Source organism: Plectropomus leopardus, chromosome 11, assembly GCF_026936395.1.
Source record: "Plectropomus leopardus strain MGB_pleo_1.0 chromosome 11, ASM2693639v1, whole genome shotgun sequence".
In the NCBI taxonomy this organism is placed as follows: domain Eukaryota; kingdom Metazoa; phylum Chordata; class Actinopteri; order Perciformes; family Serranidae; genus Plectropomus; species Plectropomus leopardus.
Genome location: NC_142186.1, coordinates 23,667,882 through 23,689,229, shown reverse-complemented (window position 1 = coordinate 23,689,229; position 21,348 = coordinate 23,667,882). Strand labels below are relative to the sequence as shown.

General features: G+C 38.0%; 3 protein-coding genes across 3 annotated transcripts; 2 read left to right on the top strand and 1 right to left on the bottom strand.

Annotated features, from left to right (window-relative positions):
• Positions 1-719: 719 nt before the first annotated feature.
• On the top strand, positions 720-5,425 carry LOC148188270 (cell adhesion molecule CEACAM1-like). Its single transcript, XM_088084889.1, has 5 exons — positions 720-947; positions 1,046-1,351; positions 4,596-4,874; positions 4,989-5,255; positions 5,334-5,425. The coding sequence occupies exons 1-5, from the start codon at positions 902-904 to the stop codon at positions 5,423-5,425; spliced, it is 990 nt and encodes a 329-aa protein (XP_087941015.1). The 5' UTR covers positions 720-901.
• A 2,497-nt stretch (positions 5,426-7,922) lies between these two features.
• LOC121945135 (cell adhesion molecule CEACAM5-like) lies at positions 7,923-18,958 on the top strand. The gene is made up of 13 exons (XM_088084321.1): positions 7,923-8,182; positions 8,396-8,686; positions 9,922-10,203; positions 10,299-10,562; positions 12,046-12,321; positions 12,575-12,826; positions 13,348-13,623; positions 14,000-14,251; positions 14,361-14,636; positions 15,470-15,721; positions 15,803-16,090; positions 16,957-17,214; positions 18,388-18,958. The coding sequence occupies exons 1-13, from the start codon at positions 8,131-8,133 to the stop codon at positions 18,468-18,470; spliced, it is 3,102 nt and encodes a 1,033-aa protein (XP_087940447.1). The 5' UTR covers positions 7,923-8,130; the 3' UTR covers positions 18,471-18,958.
• A 52-nt stretch (positions 18,959-19,010) lies between these two features.
• Positions 19,011-21,080, bottom strand: LOC148188269 (uncharacterized). The gene is made up of 5 exons (XM_088084326.1): positions 20,756-21,080; positions 20,630-20,680; positions 20,426-20,506; positions 20,213-20,287; positions 19,011-19,295 (listed from the first exon to the last, which is right to left on the bottom strand). The coding sequence occupies exons 1-5, from the start codon at positions 20,817-20,819 to the stop codon at positions 19,195-19,197; spliced, it is 372 nt and encodes a 123-aa protein (XP_087940452.1). The 5' UTR covers positions 20,820-21,080; the 3' UTR covers positions 19,011-19,194.
• Positions 21,081-21,348: the final 268 nt, after the last annotated feature.

The window sequence follows — 21,348 nt, the reverse complement described above, 5'->3', positions numbered from 1 at the left end:
GCTGTGTTTCAGGTAAACAACACAGGTGTGCTTACATGCAGAAATCTGCACCACCGCTGCTCAAACAAGGCCACATGTGTTTGCTGAGTGTTATTGTGAAAGGTATAATGGTTTGCCTACTCACAACACTGAAATGCAGGAAAAGACAGCATTTCTCAAGAGTTACTCTTATTAAATTGTGTCGTTAATTTGCAGATGTATCATATATATTATTGTGTCTGTATCATAAATGAAAAGTAGACGGCTGTCATTGGTCGTGTCACTATACTTGGAAGATTAAGTGCAGTGAGCATACAGAAAGCAGACATTCTCGGAAAACAACAAAGCTGCTGCAGGTGCAGGTGTGTTCATTTTGAATGGAAAGCACACACACACACACACACACACACACACACACACACACACACACAGAGTCACAGAACAGAGCGGATGGTTTCATATGGGTACACCGAAACTTTCAAGAGTAGGGGTGGAAAGTCAAAAAAAGGAAAACAACCTCAAAATCTAGCCCTTGCTTAATACGTCAGCAAAGCAAAGACAAACTTGAACCTGATGAGGAAAAACAGTTCAAACCTTCCTTTAAATTTTATTTATTTAGTTAAAATATGTATAAATAACGCCATCCATAACCCCTGCCCCCTCAGTCCTGCCTCACATACCTTCTGTCATAATTTGTCATCTTGCTCATTGGCTGTTTACAGAACTTCACCCAAGATGGCAAACGAAAAATGTCATGCATCTTTTGTAAGTTTGACAAGAGTGAACACCAAATAACCAGAAACCACCTGCAGATAAGAACTGGGGTTTGCTGCTGCAGGTATTTATGGGCAGGGGGCTGGACGTAATGTACAAGTATAATAGAGGAGGAATACTGAAGACGTCCTCAGACCATCGATAAAGAATGGAGAAAAGTGTCCTGGCTGTCGTATCGCTGGCTTTAATACAAGGTAAGCTCTGTTATATGATAACTAGATAATCATGGTTAAAATTAGGGAGAAAAGGTCTTGTTTTAGGTACAGCGAATAACAGAGTTTCTCTTTTTCAGGTTTCCTGGCCTCTGCTGTGGAGGTCCAGCCCTCTGTTAACCCTGCTGTAGTCGGGGACACTGTGACGCTGTCTCTGTCTCCTTCGACGACCCTGACAAGTGGAAGCTGGGCAGTGGGAGAGTCCCCCGTCCTCACCTGGACAGGGGGCGTGCAGACAGTCTCACCCAGTCACAGTGGCAGAGCGTCAGTCAACGTCCTCACAGGAGTGCTCACCCTGAGCTCCGTCAAGGTGGCTGACTCAGGAGTCTACGTAGTGCAGAGCAGTGACCCCCAGCTTATGGCCAGTGCTTCCATCACTGTTCTGGGTGAGACACAGCAAATGTTCATTACTAATTTTAATAGTTCATCCATTTAAAAATTTAAAGCCTCTCCTAAACATTGCATTGGCAGCCATGCCGTGTTTTCTCATAGTTACATAGTCACTGCTCTGTCCTCTCTGCAGAATGGGAGCAATCTGGATATATGTATAGTTTATCCATAAAGCACTCACATTGAGCAGAGTAGATAAAATAGATTAGAGGAGGAAAAAAACAGATTAAGGTAGATAAAAGATAAGGGTAAAAAAAGTAGATTAAAGAAGAAAAGATTAGAGTAAATAAAATAGATTAGGGCAGTTAAAGAGTAGAGCAGGATATAAAGAGTGGAGTAGCTAAAATAGAGTAAGGTAGACTGAAAGGAATCATATAAAATAAAGTACAGTGCATAAAATAGAGTACAGTAAATTAAGTGAATGGAGTAGAAGACATAATATAGTCAAGTAAATAAAATATTTTTAAAATGGATTAGATAAAAAAAATTGGTAGAGAAGATAAAATAGACTAGAGTGGATGTAATAAAGTAGATAAAATAGATTGCAGTAGATGGAGTTGAGTAGATATAAAAGGTTGAACTGCATGGAAAAGATCAGATCCTAAAATGTTAAATCAAGTCAAGTGAAAAGCTCTTATTTATCCTGCATTTCCTTCATTACATTAATCGTTATTACTGACTTTTAATTAGGTTAGTGCTTTAAGGAAGGCTTAGAGTTAAAGGGTAACGTCTGTGTTTTAACCTGGCCCTTAATGTCCCATGTTTTTGTGCCTAGATGACTTAGGGGGAAATTTTGAAATTGGTCGAGTATTGAGTGAGACTGCTGCCATGTAACAAGGCTTGAGGGCACTTTCAATTTTAGTCCACTGTGTGCTTGTTTTGCCACTGACAGGCTGATATTATAATTTTAAATGTCTGGCGACTAAAAAAGTGACTTATTTTTTGTTTAACCAGTAAAAGCCCTAAAATTGCTTTGCCAAACCCACCAGACTCCATTAAAATTAACAGTAATTTTATCATGGTGAAGCACACTTAATTCAGCATCAACTCACAAAACCGTCTTGGTTCATCTTTACACTGTTCATCAATTACTGACTCTTGTTTGGTTGAAATGAACCATTAATTTACTCAGATGTGAAAATATGATGGTTCTTTACGGTGCATGAATGCCCCGAGCAGCTGCAGCTCTGTCACTCAATTCTGGATCACTTCCAAAAATTACTCTTCCCATTAGTCATTTAGATGCAAAAATATGACAAAATAGATTTTAGGATAAAAATACAGAACTGACCCTTTAACTGATGGCATTGTTGAGTATAATGAAACACAAAAATATATGTGAGTGTTGTATAGTTTTTCTTTTTAATCCATATAAAGATACTCCCCGAAAAATTGTTTCTTGAGATTGTTGAGCTAATACATTTAATACATTTTTATATTACTTATTTAATGACGCATGCAAGGGACTTAAGAGTGTGTACAGTCGACAAGGATATTAGTTTTAGAGGCACAATGGAAATGTCATAAAACAGATGGTGTAACAGGACAAACATGACTCTTGTGAGCAAATAAAGATGTGTGAACAGAAAGAGCCAAATAAGTCAGTAAAGTTTTATTAATTTTAATTCAAACATCCAAACTGACAAGCATTAAAAAAAGGTGAACATCAACACACAAGCAGAGAAAAATGTGCTGATTAATTGTTGACACTACCCTTCTGAAACAGGTTCCTGATGTTATGAGAAACGACGATCCCTAAACAATATTCTCAGAGGAATTTATGTTTCTGCCTCGTGATATTTGGACTAACAACCAGCAAACTGAAAAAGCTCACTGCCTGCTGAAAGAGCCTGCATGTGTTTTGGTCACACGACCGTCATAGTTTCTGTCTGTATCTGTGTCCGTCAACACTCACCTTAACTCGTCCTTTTGTGTTTCTTGTTCTTTTAGTTTCACGGGTTAGAGGGTTAGGATTTGTGTTTTCGCTGGCATGATTAGGGTCACTGAATATAGATTTCATACATTATTACTGTACACAAGGGGTCAACTGATATTGGTTTTTCAGGACCGATACCAACACTGATTATTAGGTACTGAGACTGATAACTGATATTTGAAACGGATATGTATTTACAATAAAAATGAAAATCTTAACGTTAATATTTAGAGTTTGGAATATAAGAAACTCCAACACAAGCAAATGTTCAATCAAAACTGAACAGCATCATGTACAGCAAGTTCCCAGCAGCTTTTTTTTTATAAAGTCAAGTGAAAATTTAAATGAAAAATGAATGAATAAAAATAGCTCCCCAAGGTTTTACAAAGTAAAAGTTCCTCCCGTGCTGATACTTTTTTTGCACTTTTTAATCATTCAATTTTATCGACGATCACTAAAATAAAATGCAGATACAGATAGTCAGCAAAATGCCAAATATCAGCCCCAATAACCAGCCAGGCCGATAATCTGGACTCCTGATGTAGACTATATGTAGTTCAAAGTTTATGTAGTTCCTATAATATTCATACAATACACAATGTAAAGGCGTTAATTAAATTATGCATTTTAGCATTAAAAATAATACTCTGACTCCTTTTTTGTAGGAAAAAAGAAAATAATTACAAACACCTCTGAATAAAGTTCAAACCAGTACATGATCTCACTAATAAACATGTAGTTAAATTTACTTATTAACAACAAAAACGTAGCATTATAAGCAGGGCCGGCTCTACCCAATTTGGTGCCCTAGGCGCCCTAAACCTAACCCGCACCTCCGCACCCAATAACGACACATCACATGCTCGCACATAATTTAGGAACATGTCACTGTTTATTTATTTGTAATGTTAATATATATATTTTTTCTAGACAGAAAACACTAAGTGAGGGCGCCAGTGGGCATAGAAAATTATTATTTCATTATTATTTTCCCTTGAGGCCGAGGAGGACTGGCGGCATGGCGGCGCCCCTCCAGCAGATGGCGCCCTAGGAGACCGCCTATATCGCCTATGCCAAGAGCCGGCCCTGATTATAAGTCTGATAAAGATAGATGTTATTGCTGTTGTACTGGAATGCATTAGTTTGTATAGACGTACCTAATAAAGTGGCAACAAAGTTTAGGCTAATAAAACACTAACATACTTTTCTTTGTATGGCTCTGTTCCTTTATTGCTTATGTAGTAACAAAGCCTGACATTGTACACTGTGCTGAGATCCATGTCTCATCCACTTGTCTTTCACAGAGCCCATTTCGAATGTGAGGCTAAGGGCGAATCAAACCGACCTGATTGAATTCAGTTCAGCAGTCGTTAAATGCTCCGTCACCTCTGGATCCTCGCTCTCTTTACTCTGGATGAACGGCAGCTCGGAGGTTACGGCCGGCGACAGAGTTCAGCTCACTGATGGAAATTCTACTCTCACTATACTTAACGTGACCCGCTACGACCAGGGACCATTCAGGTGTCATGTGATCAATGATGTCAGTAATGGCACCAGTGAGTCAGTGAACCTGACAATCAGCTGTGAGTAGGAAGGCGTCATTTCAATCATAATTTTGCGTTAATAATCGTCTAGTTTTGCTAACAGAGCTCTAAAATGCTGCATGCCTCTCCTCTGTGTGTTTGTCTCCTCCTCAGATGGTCCAGATAATATGGGAATAACCGTAAATGGACAGAGCACAACTTCCTTTCCTATTGGATCCAATCTGACCATGCTCTGTTCAGCGCAGTCAAATCCCCCAGCTCAGCTTCAGTGGGCTTTCAGAGGAGAGCTCGTGAACACTACGGGTCCATCGTTGGAGCTGTTCAGTGTCGGCGAGGACCAGAGTGGTGCATATTCCTGTCTGGCCTTCAACAATCACACCAACATGAACAGCAGTATCACCGCAGACATCGTGATAGCAAGTGAGTTTGTTGGGTTATGACATTAACCTCCATGTTTCTCCTTCTGATCCCAACGTCATCCTCACTTTGTCTCTACAGAGTCGGGGTCTGAACCACACGCGGTCAGTGTGCGGCTGCTTCTGCTGGTACTGGTGGTTGGGTTTCTCTTCTCATCACCAGGCAAGTTGTAGAATAATGGCTTGTAAATGATCATACTTTTTGTCATTCATGCACTTCAAATTAATATTCTAATTTAGGGATTGATATTTAACATTTTTCTCTCTGTAAAGTATATTGTTCCTTCAAAATTGTGATATTTCAGATCAGTTCAACTCTTGAATCAGATATAATGAGTTAAATAGTTAGATACGTACAGCAGGTGGCAAATATAAGGTAAACTCTGCTTCCTGTTGAGACATTTGGCTGCAACTGACAATTATTTGCATTAGTGATTGCAACAACAATCATCACTTAAAAGTGATGTCTGTGAAACGCATCCATGATCCTATCATTTTCATCAAAGCTGTCGGTTTGCAGTTCAAAAAACTTCTGTTTGTCCAAAATCCAAAGATATTCTATTTGATATTGTTGAGGACTGAAAAATGTAAAAAAGAAAAAGAAAACATTTAAAAAATGAAAAAAATCACAAGGTCTACAGGATGAAAAAAAACAAACAAACATTGTAAAGATATGAACAAAGTAACATGACTAATAACTCAAATAACCGCCTCTCTTTCACAGATGTTGGTGGCTCATTCAGTCCATTGATGACTCAAATACAATGAAAAAAACAGGATTCGGAGAACATTTGAGCAATAATACGGCTTTCACAGCAACTTTTGTGTCTTGAAATTTTTTTATTTTTTCATTCAGCGATTAAATTATGAAATAATTAATTAAAATCACTCATGTCAAGTATTTGTGTCTTTGACTTAGTGTGCTGTAAATGTGCTCAGTGTCAAACAATGAACTCTGGATGATTAAGAGGACTTAAAGTGAGCAGAAAATGCTTTGCACAGCCACATACCTCAAACACATTAATCAGGTACAGGTAGATTAACTGTGTTACCCTGCCAAAAAACAATATCATTTTATCTTTAATAAAGTGTTACTGCACAGTGTGCCGTAAGATCTTATTTGGCCTTCCGTGTACAACGTTCAAATGTAATGTCTAGGAGACAGGGTTGGTAGCAGTTTGTCATTAGTTGGAATTTGCTGTTATTTCTAGTTTTACCTCAATTTATTTTATCTGAATGTCACAGTTCCTCTGAGTCAAATGGTCGGTTAGTCAGATCACCTGTTTCGCAGGGTGTGGGGCCTGAATCCTGAGACAGAATTGAGAGCAGCGTGGCGCGTTTTTCCTCTCGGCCAATCAGGGCGTGACACTGCATTTTCGTAAGGCCTAAGTGAGGTTAGTAATTGTACACTCTGACCTTTCCTCGTCTTAATGCAAACCGCATATCAGACAGAGACGCTGGTCTCTGGGCCCTTTTTTGCTGTCACCTGCATCGGGGCACTTCTTTGTGTTTTTATAATCTGACCCCCACAGGCTTTATTTGGTTTATTGGTTTATTTTGATGGAAACCCAACATAACCCCCTAATTATATATACACACATTTGTATCTTTTTTTTTTGTCCCATGAGGCGAATTTAAAAGGCACATTAAGTAACACACTTCAATTTACACATAGGACAACTCACACATAGCAATGAATAGAAAAAATGAAATAAGACAAAAACAAGATAAAGTGCATCGCTGTTTACAAACACTGAGTTCTGAAGCGCAGATTACATTTTTTAAAAGTTCAGTTATTTGCAAAAAGGCATTTATTATTGAAAAAGCATTTGTTTGTTATTAAAAGTACTTTTTTTATTATCGAAGAGTAATTTGTTTATCATTAAAGTGAGATTATTGTATTTACTATCTAACAGAAAGAAAACATTTCATTTTGTAATGGCTGATTTTAAGCCTAAAACTATGGAGAAACTTTAAAATCATCATTAATAACAATCAGTAGGAAAAAAACAAGACTATTGACAATTGAAAAGAGACCTGTTTTTTATTATTGAGAGCAGACATTCAAAAGCCATAATGCCAGTCTTACATGAAATTAACAAAAACTGGATCTCCTTTGCGAAAAAATTCAGTGCTAACTCTGTAGTAATTATATTAAACAAAGAAACAGAAAGGGAAACATCCAGCAAAGGAACAGATGGTCAATTTTCCTCTATAAAATTCTGTTAATATTGTTATTAATGATGCAGCTGATTATAAAATAAATCTAACAGACATTTATTGATGGAAATGTGGAGTGATGAGTGATGGATATTTAACAAAATTCCAAGTGTGCTTTATTTTCTTTCTATGACCTCTTAAGTCTACTGAATAGTTAATAAGTTAACTGTTCAATAAGTTTCTTTTTCCCCGAAATCTTTTCCTTAAGTTTCCATTGTTTATTCCACCTGCATCATGGGAAGAAGTGTTGCAGAGGCCCACAGTATATTTTGCATCAGAGAAACAACGCTACATTAAATGGCTTTTTGCTTTTGTCAAACTTTAAGAGTCATACAGCACATTTACAAAATGTCACCGTCACGTCCTCTTGTTGGTTAAAAGCTGCAGAGCGACTGAGGTTTACAGTAAATGGACACTCCCTGGTGTGGAGCGGTGAGGACCAGGGCAAAACAAGGTGTGGTCAGGACTGTGGGGCGGTATGGTGATGGTAGGGGTTAGCATTCACATCATGAGAACAGAACATTTGAAGGAAGAAGTGCAAATATTTGCTGATCAAAAGGCGACTGTGACTACACAGCAGTACCAGATTTGAATTTACCACAGCCAGAGTGAAGTGCATTTAGCCAACAAAGAAGACTGAAAAGAAACAGAGGAGTAAAATGTCCCCACTGTTATTTGTCCTGATTCTGGCCACGACAACCTTTGCATCAGGTAAGGCTGAATTATTTATAATTAATTAATTTTTTTTTTAAATTAAATTGATTTAGTTCAGAGTACGGGAGCCAGTTTATAGATCTTGATGATTAAAAAAAAACTACCTGCAGATTTATGTGATTTTTATATAAGTACTTTAAACAATATTTTAGCAATATCTGCATGCAGTCGATTACTAAACTCAACCTTTTACTTCTTTTTTGTTTCTAGCTGCAAGTGACCCGAAGATATATGCCTCTGAGAACCCGTTACCAGTCGGCAGCACAGTCACACTTTTCAGCCAGGAAAATGTAACTACAGGGGCATGGTTGTTCGACAATGACATCATTGTGATCATATTCCCAGGGGATCAAATCATAGGTGACAGTTGGCGTGCCAGGGTTACTTTCAACTCAACCTCTTCAGCATTGACTATAAGGTCGCTTCAGCTGGAGGACTCAGGAGTTTACACATTACAGGCAGTGAATTCTTTTCGTGCTCAGTTAACCCTGTCAGTCCAAGGTAAGGATCACTCTTCGTGTTAACTCACACCCTCCTTTTACTCCTGACATTAAACTCAATCTAAACACACACATGCATGATACATGTGAACAAGCTCTCCTGTGTTGTGTTAAATACAAATGCTAACATAAAAAAACACAAAGAGCAGGAGGTGTTTACATAGTCGAGTGTGTACTTCCACGTTTTGATTAGCACAACAAAAGAATAAAAGCAGCACGGGAGTCTGTGGCATTTGCGGTCACTTTGACTTTGGCAACAGCTTGCAGATCGAGTCAGCTTTTGAATGGAAGTTAGTTACAGTCTGAAATAAACTTCATGTAACGCAACCTCTTGCTTTGCCTGGGGGCCACTTTTAAAAGTACAGGTCAAGTGTATGAAGGTGTCTTTAAAGGATTTGTGGACGAACCTCTCTATTTTTAAATTTTATTGAATAAACAAGCTCTATTTTGAAGCTTTTTTATTCATTCTGACACCTTATTTATACTTAAAGTACCAAAAAAATCCCATTGTAAATGTTTTTTTTTCATTGTGAATTAGAAAAAAACTAACTATGCCTTCCTTTACCTTCCTAAACCTAACCCAAGTAACTTTACTCTCCTAAACACAACCTACATAACTTTATGTTAAGAAAGTAACTTTACATTAACTGCATGACATGATGACGCCCAGCGGATTCTTATCCTTCTCCTTACCTACGTAACTTTACCTCACTTTCCTAAACCTAACCCATGTGACTTTACTTTCCTAAATCTAACCCACGTAACTTTACGTTGTGTAAGTGGCTTTATGTAAAGGACATAATGTGATGACGCCCAACCTACGTTGAGGTAGGATACGTTGAAATGTGAATGTCATTCGTTTTAAAGATATTTAGCCATAAACCAAACATTGGCACATAATAAAATCGATCAAAGGATCAAAGTGATTTAACTGTAACCTCAGGTACACATCAATAACTCTGCAGAGTTTATTGGTAATCCATTTAAACATTGTTCAGATATTTCAGTCTGAAGTGGTGAACTCGCTGACCAACAGTCCGATATCGCCATCCATTGAGCGGCACCACTAGCAAGGCCAATAAAAACTTTAGGCGAAATCAAACTTCACTTCAAGTCTTATTAGTCACTTTTCAACCTCTGCCTACTATTGAGACAGGATGCAACATTACCTGTCTACTGCAATCCCACATTTCCACAAAACTCGACAAATGGTTTGTTATTTCCTTCTTTCTACAGTGCCCGTTTCAGGTGTGACTCTGACAGCGAACACAACCAACCTGGTGGAGTTCAACGACACAGCAGTTCTCATGTGCTCTGCGCTCAGCGGCTCGTCCCTGTCTTATGCTTGGCTCAAGGGCAGCTCTGAGGTCACAGCCGGTGGGGGGATACAGCTGAGTGACGGAGGCGCCACTCTCACCTTGGTCAGTGTGACCCGCGATGACGTGGGGCCGTTCAGGTGCAACGTGTCCAATGGCCTGAGCCATGAAATCAGCCCTCCTGTGTCTCTGAACATCAGCTGTGAGTGGACATATATTGGCCTGCTGTATGTATTAAGAAAAATCCAGTCACTCAACATAAACTCCTAAAACATTTCCCTCTTGTTGCCTCATCAGATGGTCCAAGTAACATCACGATGACCATCATGCCGATGAAATCCGCCTACAGAACAGGATCTGACATCACACTGTGGTGCTCAGCGGAGTCCAGCCCTCCAGCGGTGATCCAGTGGATGGTTAATGGGACGTCCCTAAATCATTTTGGCCCAATGCTCCAGCTCGAGAGGGTTACAGAGAGCAACTCGGGAAATTACAGATGCTTGTTACACAACACAGTCACGTCCAGGTTCAGCAGCAAAAGTGCAATCATCAGGATTGTGGGTAAGATTGGATTTTGTTTAGAGGGTCATTTTTTTTGCATCTTTGATTTTGTTTCTCTCAGCAAAAACATTGAGATTGTTTTAAAGTTTAAATAGAGTTTTTGTTTTAAAGGTAAACTATGCAGGATTGTCAGCTACTGTTTGTGAGGACACTTGCCACTGAAAAGCCAACCCCAGATTAACTCTCGCTCGGCGTTTCACCTTGCTAGATTTGTCTTTAAAGCGCTGTGTCCTTTGGGATGCCTGCTGCTTTCTGTCTGGCAGCTGGTCGATACCTTTTTTGTAAAGCCCCAACCTCACTTGAACATTTTGGGGGTACACACTTATGAACATCCAGGACAACGAAAAAAAGCAGTAAAAAAGAAAATCTGGACAGGGGGCAGTGTGTCACAGTACACCACCGCACACCTCTATGATCATAAGCGATGAATGAGAGGGATTTTTTTTCTGTATTCTGCAGATAATCCTTTTTATTTTTAAGAAAATCCTGCATATAATATCTTTAACTTTTTTTTATGAAGTAAATTTTGATTGTACAATGCTATGGCTATAGAATAAAGACACCATTAGCATTTAGATTGGTTACCTTCTAGATTTGTTTTAAAAATATAATTCTGTCTTAAAATGAAGGCTCAATTTACAACATAAAGTGTGTCAATCATTGCACAACCAAAACAGGAGGGGAAAAGCACTTTTTTCTGGTAGCTATTAGTAATTATATCCGGTTACCTAAGAGTATAAATCCTTTGCTTTTACTATCCCCAGTTGTGGAAATGGCAGATTGTGGAACAACTGAAGTAACTGTGATAGTAGTTCGGCCCTGATAAAAGCTGAGAGTAAACCTGAGAAACAGTAACACCACTAAAATACTAGGGGAAAAAGTTGTCTGTTTCCACTTTAAAGAAATATTTTGGCATTTTGGGTTGTACATGCTCATTTACTTTTTTGCCAAGGGTTAAATTTGAGGGTTGATCCCACTCTCGCATCTATCTGTTAAATATAAACCTGGAGCCAGTTATTTGTAACTGAGGAGAACAGAGTTAGCAAACAGCTTGCTCGACTTTGTCTGGAGATAACAAAATGTGCCTAACAGCACGTCTAAGGCTCACCAATTAACATTTCACATCAAGTTTGCTTCATTCATGCAAATACCAAACTGTAAGAACAAATACTTGTGGTTTTATACTAGTCATGTGATGGACTATAACTTAGCATTGTCATCATGTTGCCAGGCAACAAGCTGATATTATATTTTTACACTTTGGGTTTTTTTTGTATGTAGGCTAATAATAATAGGCTAAAGTGAAAATTGGTGAGCTTTAGAGGTGCTGGTGTGCAGATTTTCAGGTTGCGCCAGATGTGAATGTGGCATCAAATCAGAGTGTGTACCAAAATGTGAAACTAAACCTTCAAATATTTCAGTGGCATATTCACTCAACCTACATACATCATCTAAACTGCTCAGTTCATTTCTCCTCCTCTAGAGCCAATAGCAGCAGCTGTGGTGAAGCACACAGGTGGACCTGCAATACTCAACGAGCCGTTCAGTCTGCACTGTGAAGTGACTGGATTTGTTACCAGCATTCACTGGTGGAAAAATGGTCAACTGATTCACCCTGACAATGCAACAAACTTTCACATGGACAACAAGACGCTGATTCTCGACCCAGTCCAACTTTCAGATGACGGAGATTATCGCTGCCAGGCTGTTAATCCTGTGAGCAACATGACCAGCAGCCCCTACACAGTTCAAGTAAACTGTAAGTATTTTAATCTTTTTTAATCTCAGGTAAAGTACAAGTACCTTAAAACTGTTCTTAAGTACAGCACTTGTCAAAATGTACTTAGTAACTCTCCAACAAAAAAATATCAAGTGAAATTAACCAAACATCAAATCGTGTCTGGTCATCCCAACGTGGACTTCACCATTCATGTACAGTTCTGCATTGAATCACCGTCTTAACGGTGGTGAAAATGTTTTCATTGATTTAAGGTAATATTCGTGTGTTTTAGATGGACCGCAGATGCCAACCATCACTGGTCCAAATGTGGCAAAGACAGGAGACAATGTCACATTCAGCTGCCACGCATCATCAAACCCTCCCAGCTCCTACAAATGGTTCTACAATGGTTCAGTGGTGGCCAGTATGTCTGAGTACATCACACCTCCTCTTACCAAAGACATGAGTGGGATGTACACCTGCAAGGCCTACAACAACATCACTGGCGAAAACAGCACTGCATACACGATGCTCACTGTTTTTGGTAAATTACTGCATTGTTTGATCTTTTGGGAGATTATTTTTACTACAACCAGCAAACATTTAACTTAGACTGGATGGAGGGCGAAACAGTTAGGTGGCTTTATCTAAAGGTAGAAAAAAAACAACTAATCTATACTTACAACACCACAATTTGTGATTTTTACATTTAGGTTTTGATTAAATAAATCAGATATAAGAGGTCGGTGAGCCTGGGAGGTGCTAGTGGGCTGATTTTCTTACCTTTGAACAGGGCCGAGCTCGCTGTTTCCCCGTTTCCCTCCATTGCAGCTTTTGTACATACATTTTGTGTTCTTTATATTCTATTTTGTCATTTTATATATTTAAATTGCTTTAATATTTTTTATCTTATGTCCCATTCTATTTAAATTCACTATTTTTATTCTTCTTTTATGTTAATTGTTTTGCACCAAAACACCAAGTCACATTCCTTGTGTATATAAATGTACTTGGCAATAAAACCAGATTCTGATTCAGATTTTTTTATCCTTTGATTCTTCGCAGCTCCCGTGACCATGGCGTCAGTAAAGATTGTCGGAGCTCAGCCGATCCAGAACCGCACTTTCTCTCTCACCTGTGACACAGCTGGAGATGTGGAGTCAATTATGTGGATGCATGATGGATCCAAACTGTATCCTGACAACACAAGAGACTTCTCAATGAAAAACGCCACCCTCACTTTCAATCCTGTCATGAAATCTGACAATGGGAACTACACGTGTGTAGCCTCCAACCCAGTGAGCAGCTTATCCAGTCCAGTCTTCACTCTGGAAGTTTATTGTGAGTACTCACTATAGCACCCTCAAACATTTTAATACTGCATTTTAGAAAAATCAAGTCTGAAAAACATAGGAAATGAATTACTATAAAGGAATTAGATAAGACATTAGACATTATTATTATATGTGGCCACCAGTGATGGAAAAAGTTCTGACTTTACTCAAGTAAAGTACAAGTACCTTAAAACTGTACTTAAGTACAGCACTTGTCAAAACTCTCCAACAAAAAAATATCAAGTAAAATTAACTAAACATCAAATCGTGTCTGGTCATCCCAACGTGGACTTCTTCATTCATGTACACTTCTGCATTGAATCACCGTCTTAACGGTGGTGAAAATGTTTTCATTGATTTAAGGTAATATTCGTGTGTTTTAGATGGACCGCAGATGCCAACCATCACTGGTCCAAATGTGGCAAAGACAGGACACAATGTCACATTCAGCTGCCACGCATCATCAAACCCTCCCAGCTCCTACAAATGGTTCTACAATGGTTCAGTGGTGGCCAGTATGTCTGAGTACATCACACCTCCTCTCACCAAAGACATGAGTGGGATGTACACCTGCAAGGCCTACAACAACATCACTGGCGAAAACAGCACTGCATACACGATGCTCACTGTTTTTGGTGAGACTTGGATTGCTGTTTTCATGTTTCTGTAAAAACGTATCAAACAGGAAAGATGTCTCAGGAGAGAGCTCAATAACTGATGGGCTTTTTTTTGGTTTGTTTTCAGATCCAATCGATTATGTAGAAGTGGAACCACCTATGAATCCTGCCATAGAAGGTCATGTTTATAAGCTAACATGCAATGTGAGTGGACCTGTTGTACATATTTACTGGATGAAAAATGGTGAGCTGCTGCATGAAGACCACAGAACTGTTTTTCACATGGATAACAAGACGGTCACCTTCAACCCGCTGGAAAAAAATGACGCTGGATACTATCAGTGTATGGCTATTATTGATGCCTGCAACGTGACCAGCCCTTCGTACATGCTCCTTGTGAACTGTGAGTAACTTTTAAAGGAACATTGTGTAAGATTTAGGGGGATTTAGTGGCAGTGAGCATTGCATATTGCAGCCAGAAGAAACTTCTCCCTGTTAGAGTACCTTCAGTGTTTAATGTTCAGGAGTTTTTTTTACCAGGAGCCGGATTATCTATCTATCTGCTAACGTGTGCTCCCCCCTTTTTTTTACTGATAACTTAAGAATCAGACATCCAGGAGGTTTTTACTGCGAGTGAAATTATCCACAGAGGTCTCTTCCTCTCCAGAACAAACCGATCCGGTAATTTAAACAAGTAAAATCGCTGAATAAAGCAGTTTTATTTAAAAAAAATCATTTTTCTGATGCTTTCGTTGCAGAGGTGTTGCTAACTTTGGTGGCTGACACAAAAATGTTCTCTACTATCTCTGTAGATGAGGACCCGCTCTCCATGTAGATATAAACAGCTAATTTAACACTGAATTATTTGTTTTAACTTCAATAGTCAATACCTGGGCTGCCTTAAACATGTAAAAAGTTTGCTGAATTTTAGAAGTCAAGTTGAGATGATTTTGTCATGATTCAACCTCTCTTCTTAAATTCAGTCAACCTAAAAATTTAAAAATGCCCGGACCCTAACAAATTTTTTATTTTTAAAGTGTAAGGTCACGAAAACATGATTCTTTTTATAATCTAATTATACACTAAAGAAAACATACATATTATATTATATTCCATTTCTGCTAATAAACCCGTCTAAATCCTACACACTGGACCTTAAAATATATTTACTGTAATGTATTATTTGTTGCTGAAATATGCTACCATGTCAAACCATTTTCTCCTTTGTCGCTGCAGTTGGACCAGAGACACCGATGATTCGTGGGCCAGCCTTTGCTGAGATGGGACATTACGCGACCTTCTACTGTTCGGCCACGTCAGAGCCTCCCAGTTACTTCAGCTGGTGGTTCGATGGCAACAACGTGGGCAATAATTCAACATATACAACTGACCGTTTGTCTTTTAATATGAGTGGAGAATACACCTGCAAGGCCCACAATAATGTGACAGGAAAGAACAGCTCAAGCTCCAAGATGCTCACAGTCATTGGTAAGAAAATTCAGCGGGATCAGCTCCTTCCATGCACAGCTGATCAAATACTAATTTATTTCTGCTGTTTTCTTCCCACAGAGGCAATAGAGTCAGTGATGATCAAAAATAAAACAATTCCAATAAACAACAAAAACTTCACCCTCACCTGTGATGTCACTGGACCCTATGACGCCATCCACTGGATGAAGGACGGCGTGTACCTCAACATGAACAACTCCACTGCAGACGCACACATGTCGTACTACTTTGAAAACGACACATTGTACTTCACTCCGGTGACGATTTATGATGACGGGATGTATCAGTGTGTTGCTACTAATCAGGCTGGCCGACATAAAAGCCCCAAATACACGGTCTGGGTGAACTGTGAGTATTGTTGTTTTTTTTTGTTTGTTTTTTTAAGAAAATGTGTTTATTTTAAAATATTGCATGACTGTGTTAATACTAACATCCTCAGCACAAAAGTGAAAAGAAAAGAAAAAACATAATTTGACATTTCGGCACCTTAGAATTACGAGGTTCGATATGACATTTTTGTCAAAATTGACTTTTTTATAAATTTGTATTCTGTTATATCTTATTGACATTACGTGAGGTGTTTTTTTTTAAGTTACATGCATGTTTGGACTTTTTATTCAGGAAAACAAAAAGGTTGATATCATTTTTGCTTATTTTGAATGGAGAAACTGAAGCTCAATATGTCAAAACTTTTATACTAATGTGGTGAATTTGGTTCATCATTTCTTAAATGACTGCTGCTGTTTTTACTAAATATAAAAACTTGCACATGAGCGCCCTGTTGATCAAAGAACTCACTGAATTTTACAAATTTCAGAATATGGTGACAGCTATTTTCATGAAAACTACCAACTGTAACTTTAATGGCCAAGTAAGTGTAGAAATACAATGAATTTTACTCAGTTTTCTGTGCTTTGGGTGTACAAATACAGAAACAGGTATACAGTTAAAGACAATAAAGCTGAGCAGGTAAACATAAATATTTGATGTTAATAATCGGTGTGTGTATTATATTCACTATGATATTAATTACTATAACATGGTTTGAGTTTGACCAGAAATACCTGAATTAGTTTTTTGAAATGCTGCGAAACACGAATTAGATTCTGAAAAAAAAAAAGATTTTTGTGCCAAAGCAGCACAATATTCATAACTTAACAGCACATTTAACCGCATAACCACATTTAACTAACTCCCTCTCTCTGTGTTTCCAGATGGCCCTCTGCACGTGACAATCTCTGGTCCATTTTTAAGAGAAGGTAGCAACAACAGTATCCTGATCTGCTCCGCTGATTCTCGGCCAGTTTGTGACTTCTACTGGTTTTTCAACAACCAGCCATCAGTGGTTCTGATGACTGGCCCTATGATCACTTTCCCCACGACGAAAGGCAATGAGGGGACATACATATGCATGGCGAGGAACCCTGTGACCAATATCACAATGTACAAGACTAAAACCTTTTCTGCCGCTGGTGAGTGAGCCTTACTTCAACAGTAATTTTGTGATATTTCATGTGCTGATGAGCAAAAAATGAATGAAATTATCTGATGTGATAGAATCAGTTCAAAGTGGGATTATTTTGCGTTTTGTGTATAATATTTAAAAAGAAAAAATCACCTAAATCATTTCTCTCATTATCAATAAGTGTCATTTTAGATGTTGATCCTAATTTTACAGCCCGTTAAATTAAACTTAATTTTGTCATTTAATGACAGAGCAAAGGTGAGACCTCTGCTGAGCCAGCAGGATGCTTAGAAGTACTGTAATACAGATCGCTCAGAATACTGCTCCCAGTTTTTTGATTCAAGAGGAACCAAAGAAAAAGAGACTCTGTAACTCCATTTTTATGTAACCTACACAGCCTCTCAGTATCTTTTAGAGCTGATTTTAAAGTCATTTTATTAGTTTTTAAGTCAATTAATGGCCTCACCGCATCTTATTCCATATGCTACCTATTTATTTATTATGTATTTCTCTCCATGAACTCTCATATCTTCCACAGCTGCTCTTTTAACTCTTTCCAAGGTTATTACAAAAAATGTTGGGGATGCTTATTTTATCTTCGACGCCCCAAAAACATGCAACACTCTGCCTTTAAATATTAGACTTGCAGGCTCAACAGTCTTGAACAACTCGAAACATATATTTTCTATTATTATTATTAAACTTTAACCAGCAGCTGTCTGTTAATATATTTTATCTTCTATATATTTTTTTATTGCATGATTGTTTTATAGTTTTATGTTTATTTTTTAAATGTATTTCTCTCGGGGTACCTGGTGGCTCAGTGGATAGAGCGGGCGCCCCATGTATAGAGGCAGTGTCCTCGCTGCAGTGGCCACAGGTTCGATTCTGGCCTAGGCCCTTTGCTGCATGTCATCCCCCTTTCACACTTGTGCTGTCCTATCAATTAAAGGCAAAAACACCCCAAAAAATCTAAAAAAAAAACAAAAACGTATCTCTTTGCTGTGTTTGTTCCTGCTGCTGAATTGAAATTGTCGCACTGTGTGCAGTCTGTGTGAAAAGTGCCATATAAATACACATTATTCATTCAATATTTGTGATTACAATCACAGATATCCAAGGCTGAATCGAATATAACGAGATTTACTGGTCACTGTTTCCGTCCCTCTCTCCCTCTCAGCCTCCGCCCTCCACTTCACATCTCGAGGTGTCCTGATGTTGATGGGTGTGTTTGCTCTGTCTGTCCCTGTGCTGTCCAACTGAGTCCTTCACGCTGAGGAATCCAGACTGAAAGGCGTCGTGCTCCCTCTACAGTCTGAACCTCTGACTGTAAAATGAATGTGAAGGTACCGGGTGGTCAATATCCTGTTGATATGTTATTTGTTCTTTGTGTGATAGACTTTGATTTAGGTTACAGTTTGTTGTTCACTATGTCAGATTTATTTTCATTATCACACAAAATACAGTGAAAGGCAATGAAATCATCTTATTATTCCAAGTGGTTTTTATGTTCAAATGTTTTCATTATTAGCAAGTAAAAGTAGCTTTGTGAGTGTTGTTGTGGTGGCTGCTGACACTGCCCTTGAGGTAGTTTAATACAAGTGATTCAATACTTAACAGAAACAATGCCAATATAGTCCTCTAAAATATCTGCATACTTTGGTACCAACTGTAATTCATCATTTTGAACAACTGCAGATTTCTCTGTCGCGCGTGATAATAATAAAACTATAAGTCAATGTAAGTCTTAACATGCTTTAATTCATGGTATTTATTTTTTAATCAATAAATAATCAACAAATAAAATGTTTTTAGGACTTTATTAAGCAGGACATACAGTGTTTTTCATAGATGTACAATAAAAAAAAAACCTTTTGTTGTCAAACAGTTAAAAATACAACAACTTGTATCCAAAGAAATGTGTATGACAGTGACAGCTGCATAGATATCACCACATAGAAGGATATATACTGCGTCTTAGTGTCGTTCATATGGGGACGCTGGGGCCGTGCTTCCTGGTGTTAACGCCTTTCATCCAGCGGCACTTCTTCAGATTCTTATTCTTTTTCCTTTGGCACAATATTTTCACTTGTGGTTTGGAAAAATCCAGACAAATACAGCAAAGGCATGAGGAAAAAAAGAAAAAAAAAACAGCTTAAGATAGCTGTCCAAAATGTTTTCAAATTTGTAATTAACACTTTTTTTCAGCCTCAGTCTTTTACTTAAATTAAGATAATTGTTTTTCATATTAAAAGTTTTCAGATTTTTTTTTGTATTTACTGTAAACAAGCAAATGGTGCATTATTTACCTAAATATGTACTGATTTGCATACATTTCTAAGGCCACAATCTGAACATTCTTGCTCCACTTGTGGTCACATAAAAGTCAAATTTTTTTAGAAAGGAAAATTCTAATATCTCTTTTTTTTATTTGTTTTAAATTTGAAAATACTGTCAACAGCCATTAAGAAAGTACACTTTGCCATGTTTTTGAGAATAAAATGTTAAACAAATTAAAGTTATATGAACAAATACCAAAATAAAACAAAACATAAAAACCTTCAAAATGTATAGGTAGGATTAAAACTGTTAAGTTTTGTGTGCATAAGTGCTACTGGAGATTTGTGGCTTTAAACAAAAAACAGACATTAGTGTCAAAATTAACTGAACTATGTACTCATGAAACTAACCCAGATGATGTCTTTGATAAGACAGTTTTCGCAAATGTAATTTTTAATTATGCTAATCAGAAAGTATCTAATTAAATATGTTCTTTTAGCATACATTTCCAGAACTGAACTAAAATAAACACTTAAACTGTATTTTGGATGTTTTTTCAGTCTTTCAAGACATTTTACTGCATTAAAATAGCCCAAAATCTAAAAACTGACCATTGCATAAAAAACACATTTTCACCTGTAGTTTCCCCCTTTGCTTATGTTACTGAATACAGAATTGATTTTACTTAAGTATTTTAAAAATCTTAAAATCTGCACTGAACTCACATATTTTGCGCTTGCCGTTGTGTCTGCCAGACTTCTGACAAAGACAGTGGGTGCTCACCATCTCTCTTCCCTTTCCTGGATGATTCACATACAAGGACAAAAGAGCAGAATGAGTCAGGACAATGCACTTGGCTAACACCGAGGCTCTGCTTACATATAAACTGATGAGATGCGAACTCGACATGTTTTGTTCACTGTATGCTTTGCTTTCACCTTTACAGTTACACAGTCTGCCATGCTGTCTGGGGATGTTGATTGGATTTGCAGTTGTCAGCACTGTTCCAACAGTAGAGGCTACAAAACAAAAGATATCTTAAAATTAATCAGGTTTAATTGAGTGCAAATGGAAATGCAAAAACTCTAGATATTGTTGAACCACTCTCTGGAAAATTTGCTTTAATTTTTAATGTCACATACCATCTGTGAATGTGCTGACAATCCAGCATTGTTCATGTGTCTCAGGAACACCTGCAATTAATGCAAAGAATGTAAACGTACGTTATGACTCATTATTTTGTCTTGTTTTATCTCATTATACAATACCTTGGCCGTGATCAGTAAATATAAGCAGTGCAACAACCAGCAGCAAAAGCATCCTTGATCCCATGTTGTAGTAAAGCCAGTCGAATACAGTAAGTCCAGGTAAAGAAATCCTGCGTGTAACTTAAGTCCCAGCGAGGGAATGAGAATAATGGTGGAGCTGTGGTTTGTTATAAAGGAAGGTGTTGATGACTGAAATTACAGCCGAGGCACATTCATTGACTGCCAGTTATGTAAAGCATGAAGCATGCCCAACCAGCACTTTTTCCAGTGGGTGACTGTGAATAACAGAAAACGGGTACCTGTGCCAAAAAAAGTGATTGTAGTTCTGAGTTATGGCTTGCTTTAGTGTGAATGTGAGAGACTAACATGATACTGACCTGAAGCAGGATACCAAATGTGCCTCCGTTTTTAAGTTTCAGGTGAAACTTTGCTTACAGTGAAACCTTGAAATTAAACACCTCGCCACAGCCACACTGTTCAATGAAAATTCAAGTTTTTTACAATTTTTCATCTGAAAGGTCTTTAGATGGCACGGAAGAAAATTGAAGTCGATGAGATTATATCTGAGCGTGTAGCGTCTTTAAGCATCACCC

Bases quoted from the DNA above. Each gene is read 5' to 3' on its own strand.
- LOC148188270 (XM_088084889.1), top strand. From the start codon at position 902: ATGGAGAAAAGTGTCCTGGCTGTCGTATCGCTGGCTTTAATACAAG. The intron at 1,352-4,595 runs GTGAGACACAGC...TGTCTTTCACAG, and splicing joins TGCTTCCATCACTGTTCTGG to AGCCCATTTCGAATGTGAGG. The intron at 5,256-5,333 runs GTGAGTTTGTTG...TTGTCTCTACAG, and splicing joins CGCAGACATCGTGATAGCAA to AGTCGGGGTCTGAACCACAC.
- LOC121945135 (XM_088084321.1), top strand. From the start codon at position 8,131: ATGTCCCCACTGTTATTTGTCCTGATTCTGGCCACGACAACCTTTGCA. The intron at 12,322-12,574 runs GTAAGTATTTTA...CGTGTGTTTTAG, and splicing joins CTACACAGTTCAAGTAAACT to ATGGACCGCAGATGCCAACC. The intron at 16,091-16,956 runs GTGAGTATTGTT...CTGTGTTTCCAG, and splicing joins ATACACGGTCTGGGTGAACT to ATGGCCCTCTGCACGTGACA.
- LOC148188269 (XM_088084326.1), bottom strand. From the start codon at position 20,819: ATGGGATCAAGGATGCTTTTGCTGCTGGTTGTTGCACTGCTTATATTT. The intron at 20,507-20,629 runs GTATGTGACATT...TTTGTTTTGTAG, and splicing joins TGTCAGCACATTCACAGATG to CCTCTACTGTTGGAACAGTG. The intron at 19,296-20,212 runs GTGAGTTCAGTG...CCAAACCACAAG, and splicing joins CAACGGCAAGCGCAAAATAT to TGAAAATATTGTGCCAAAGG.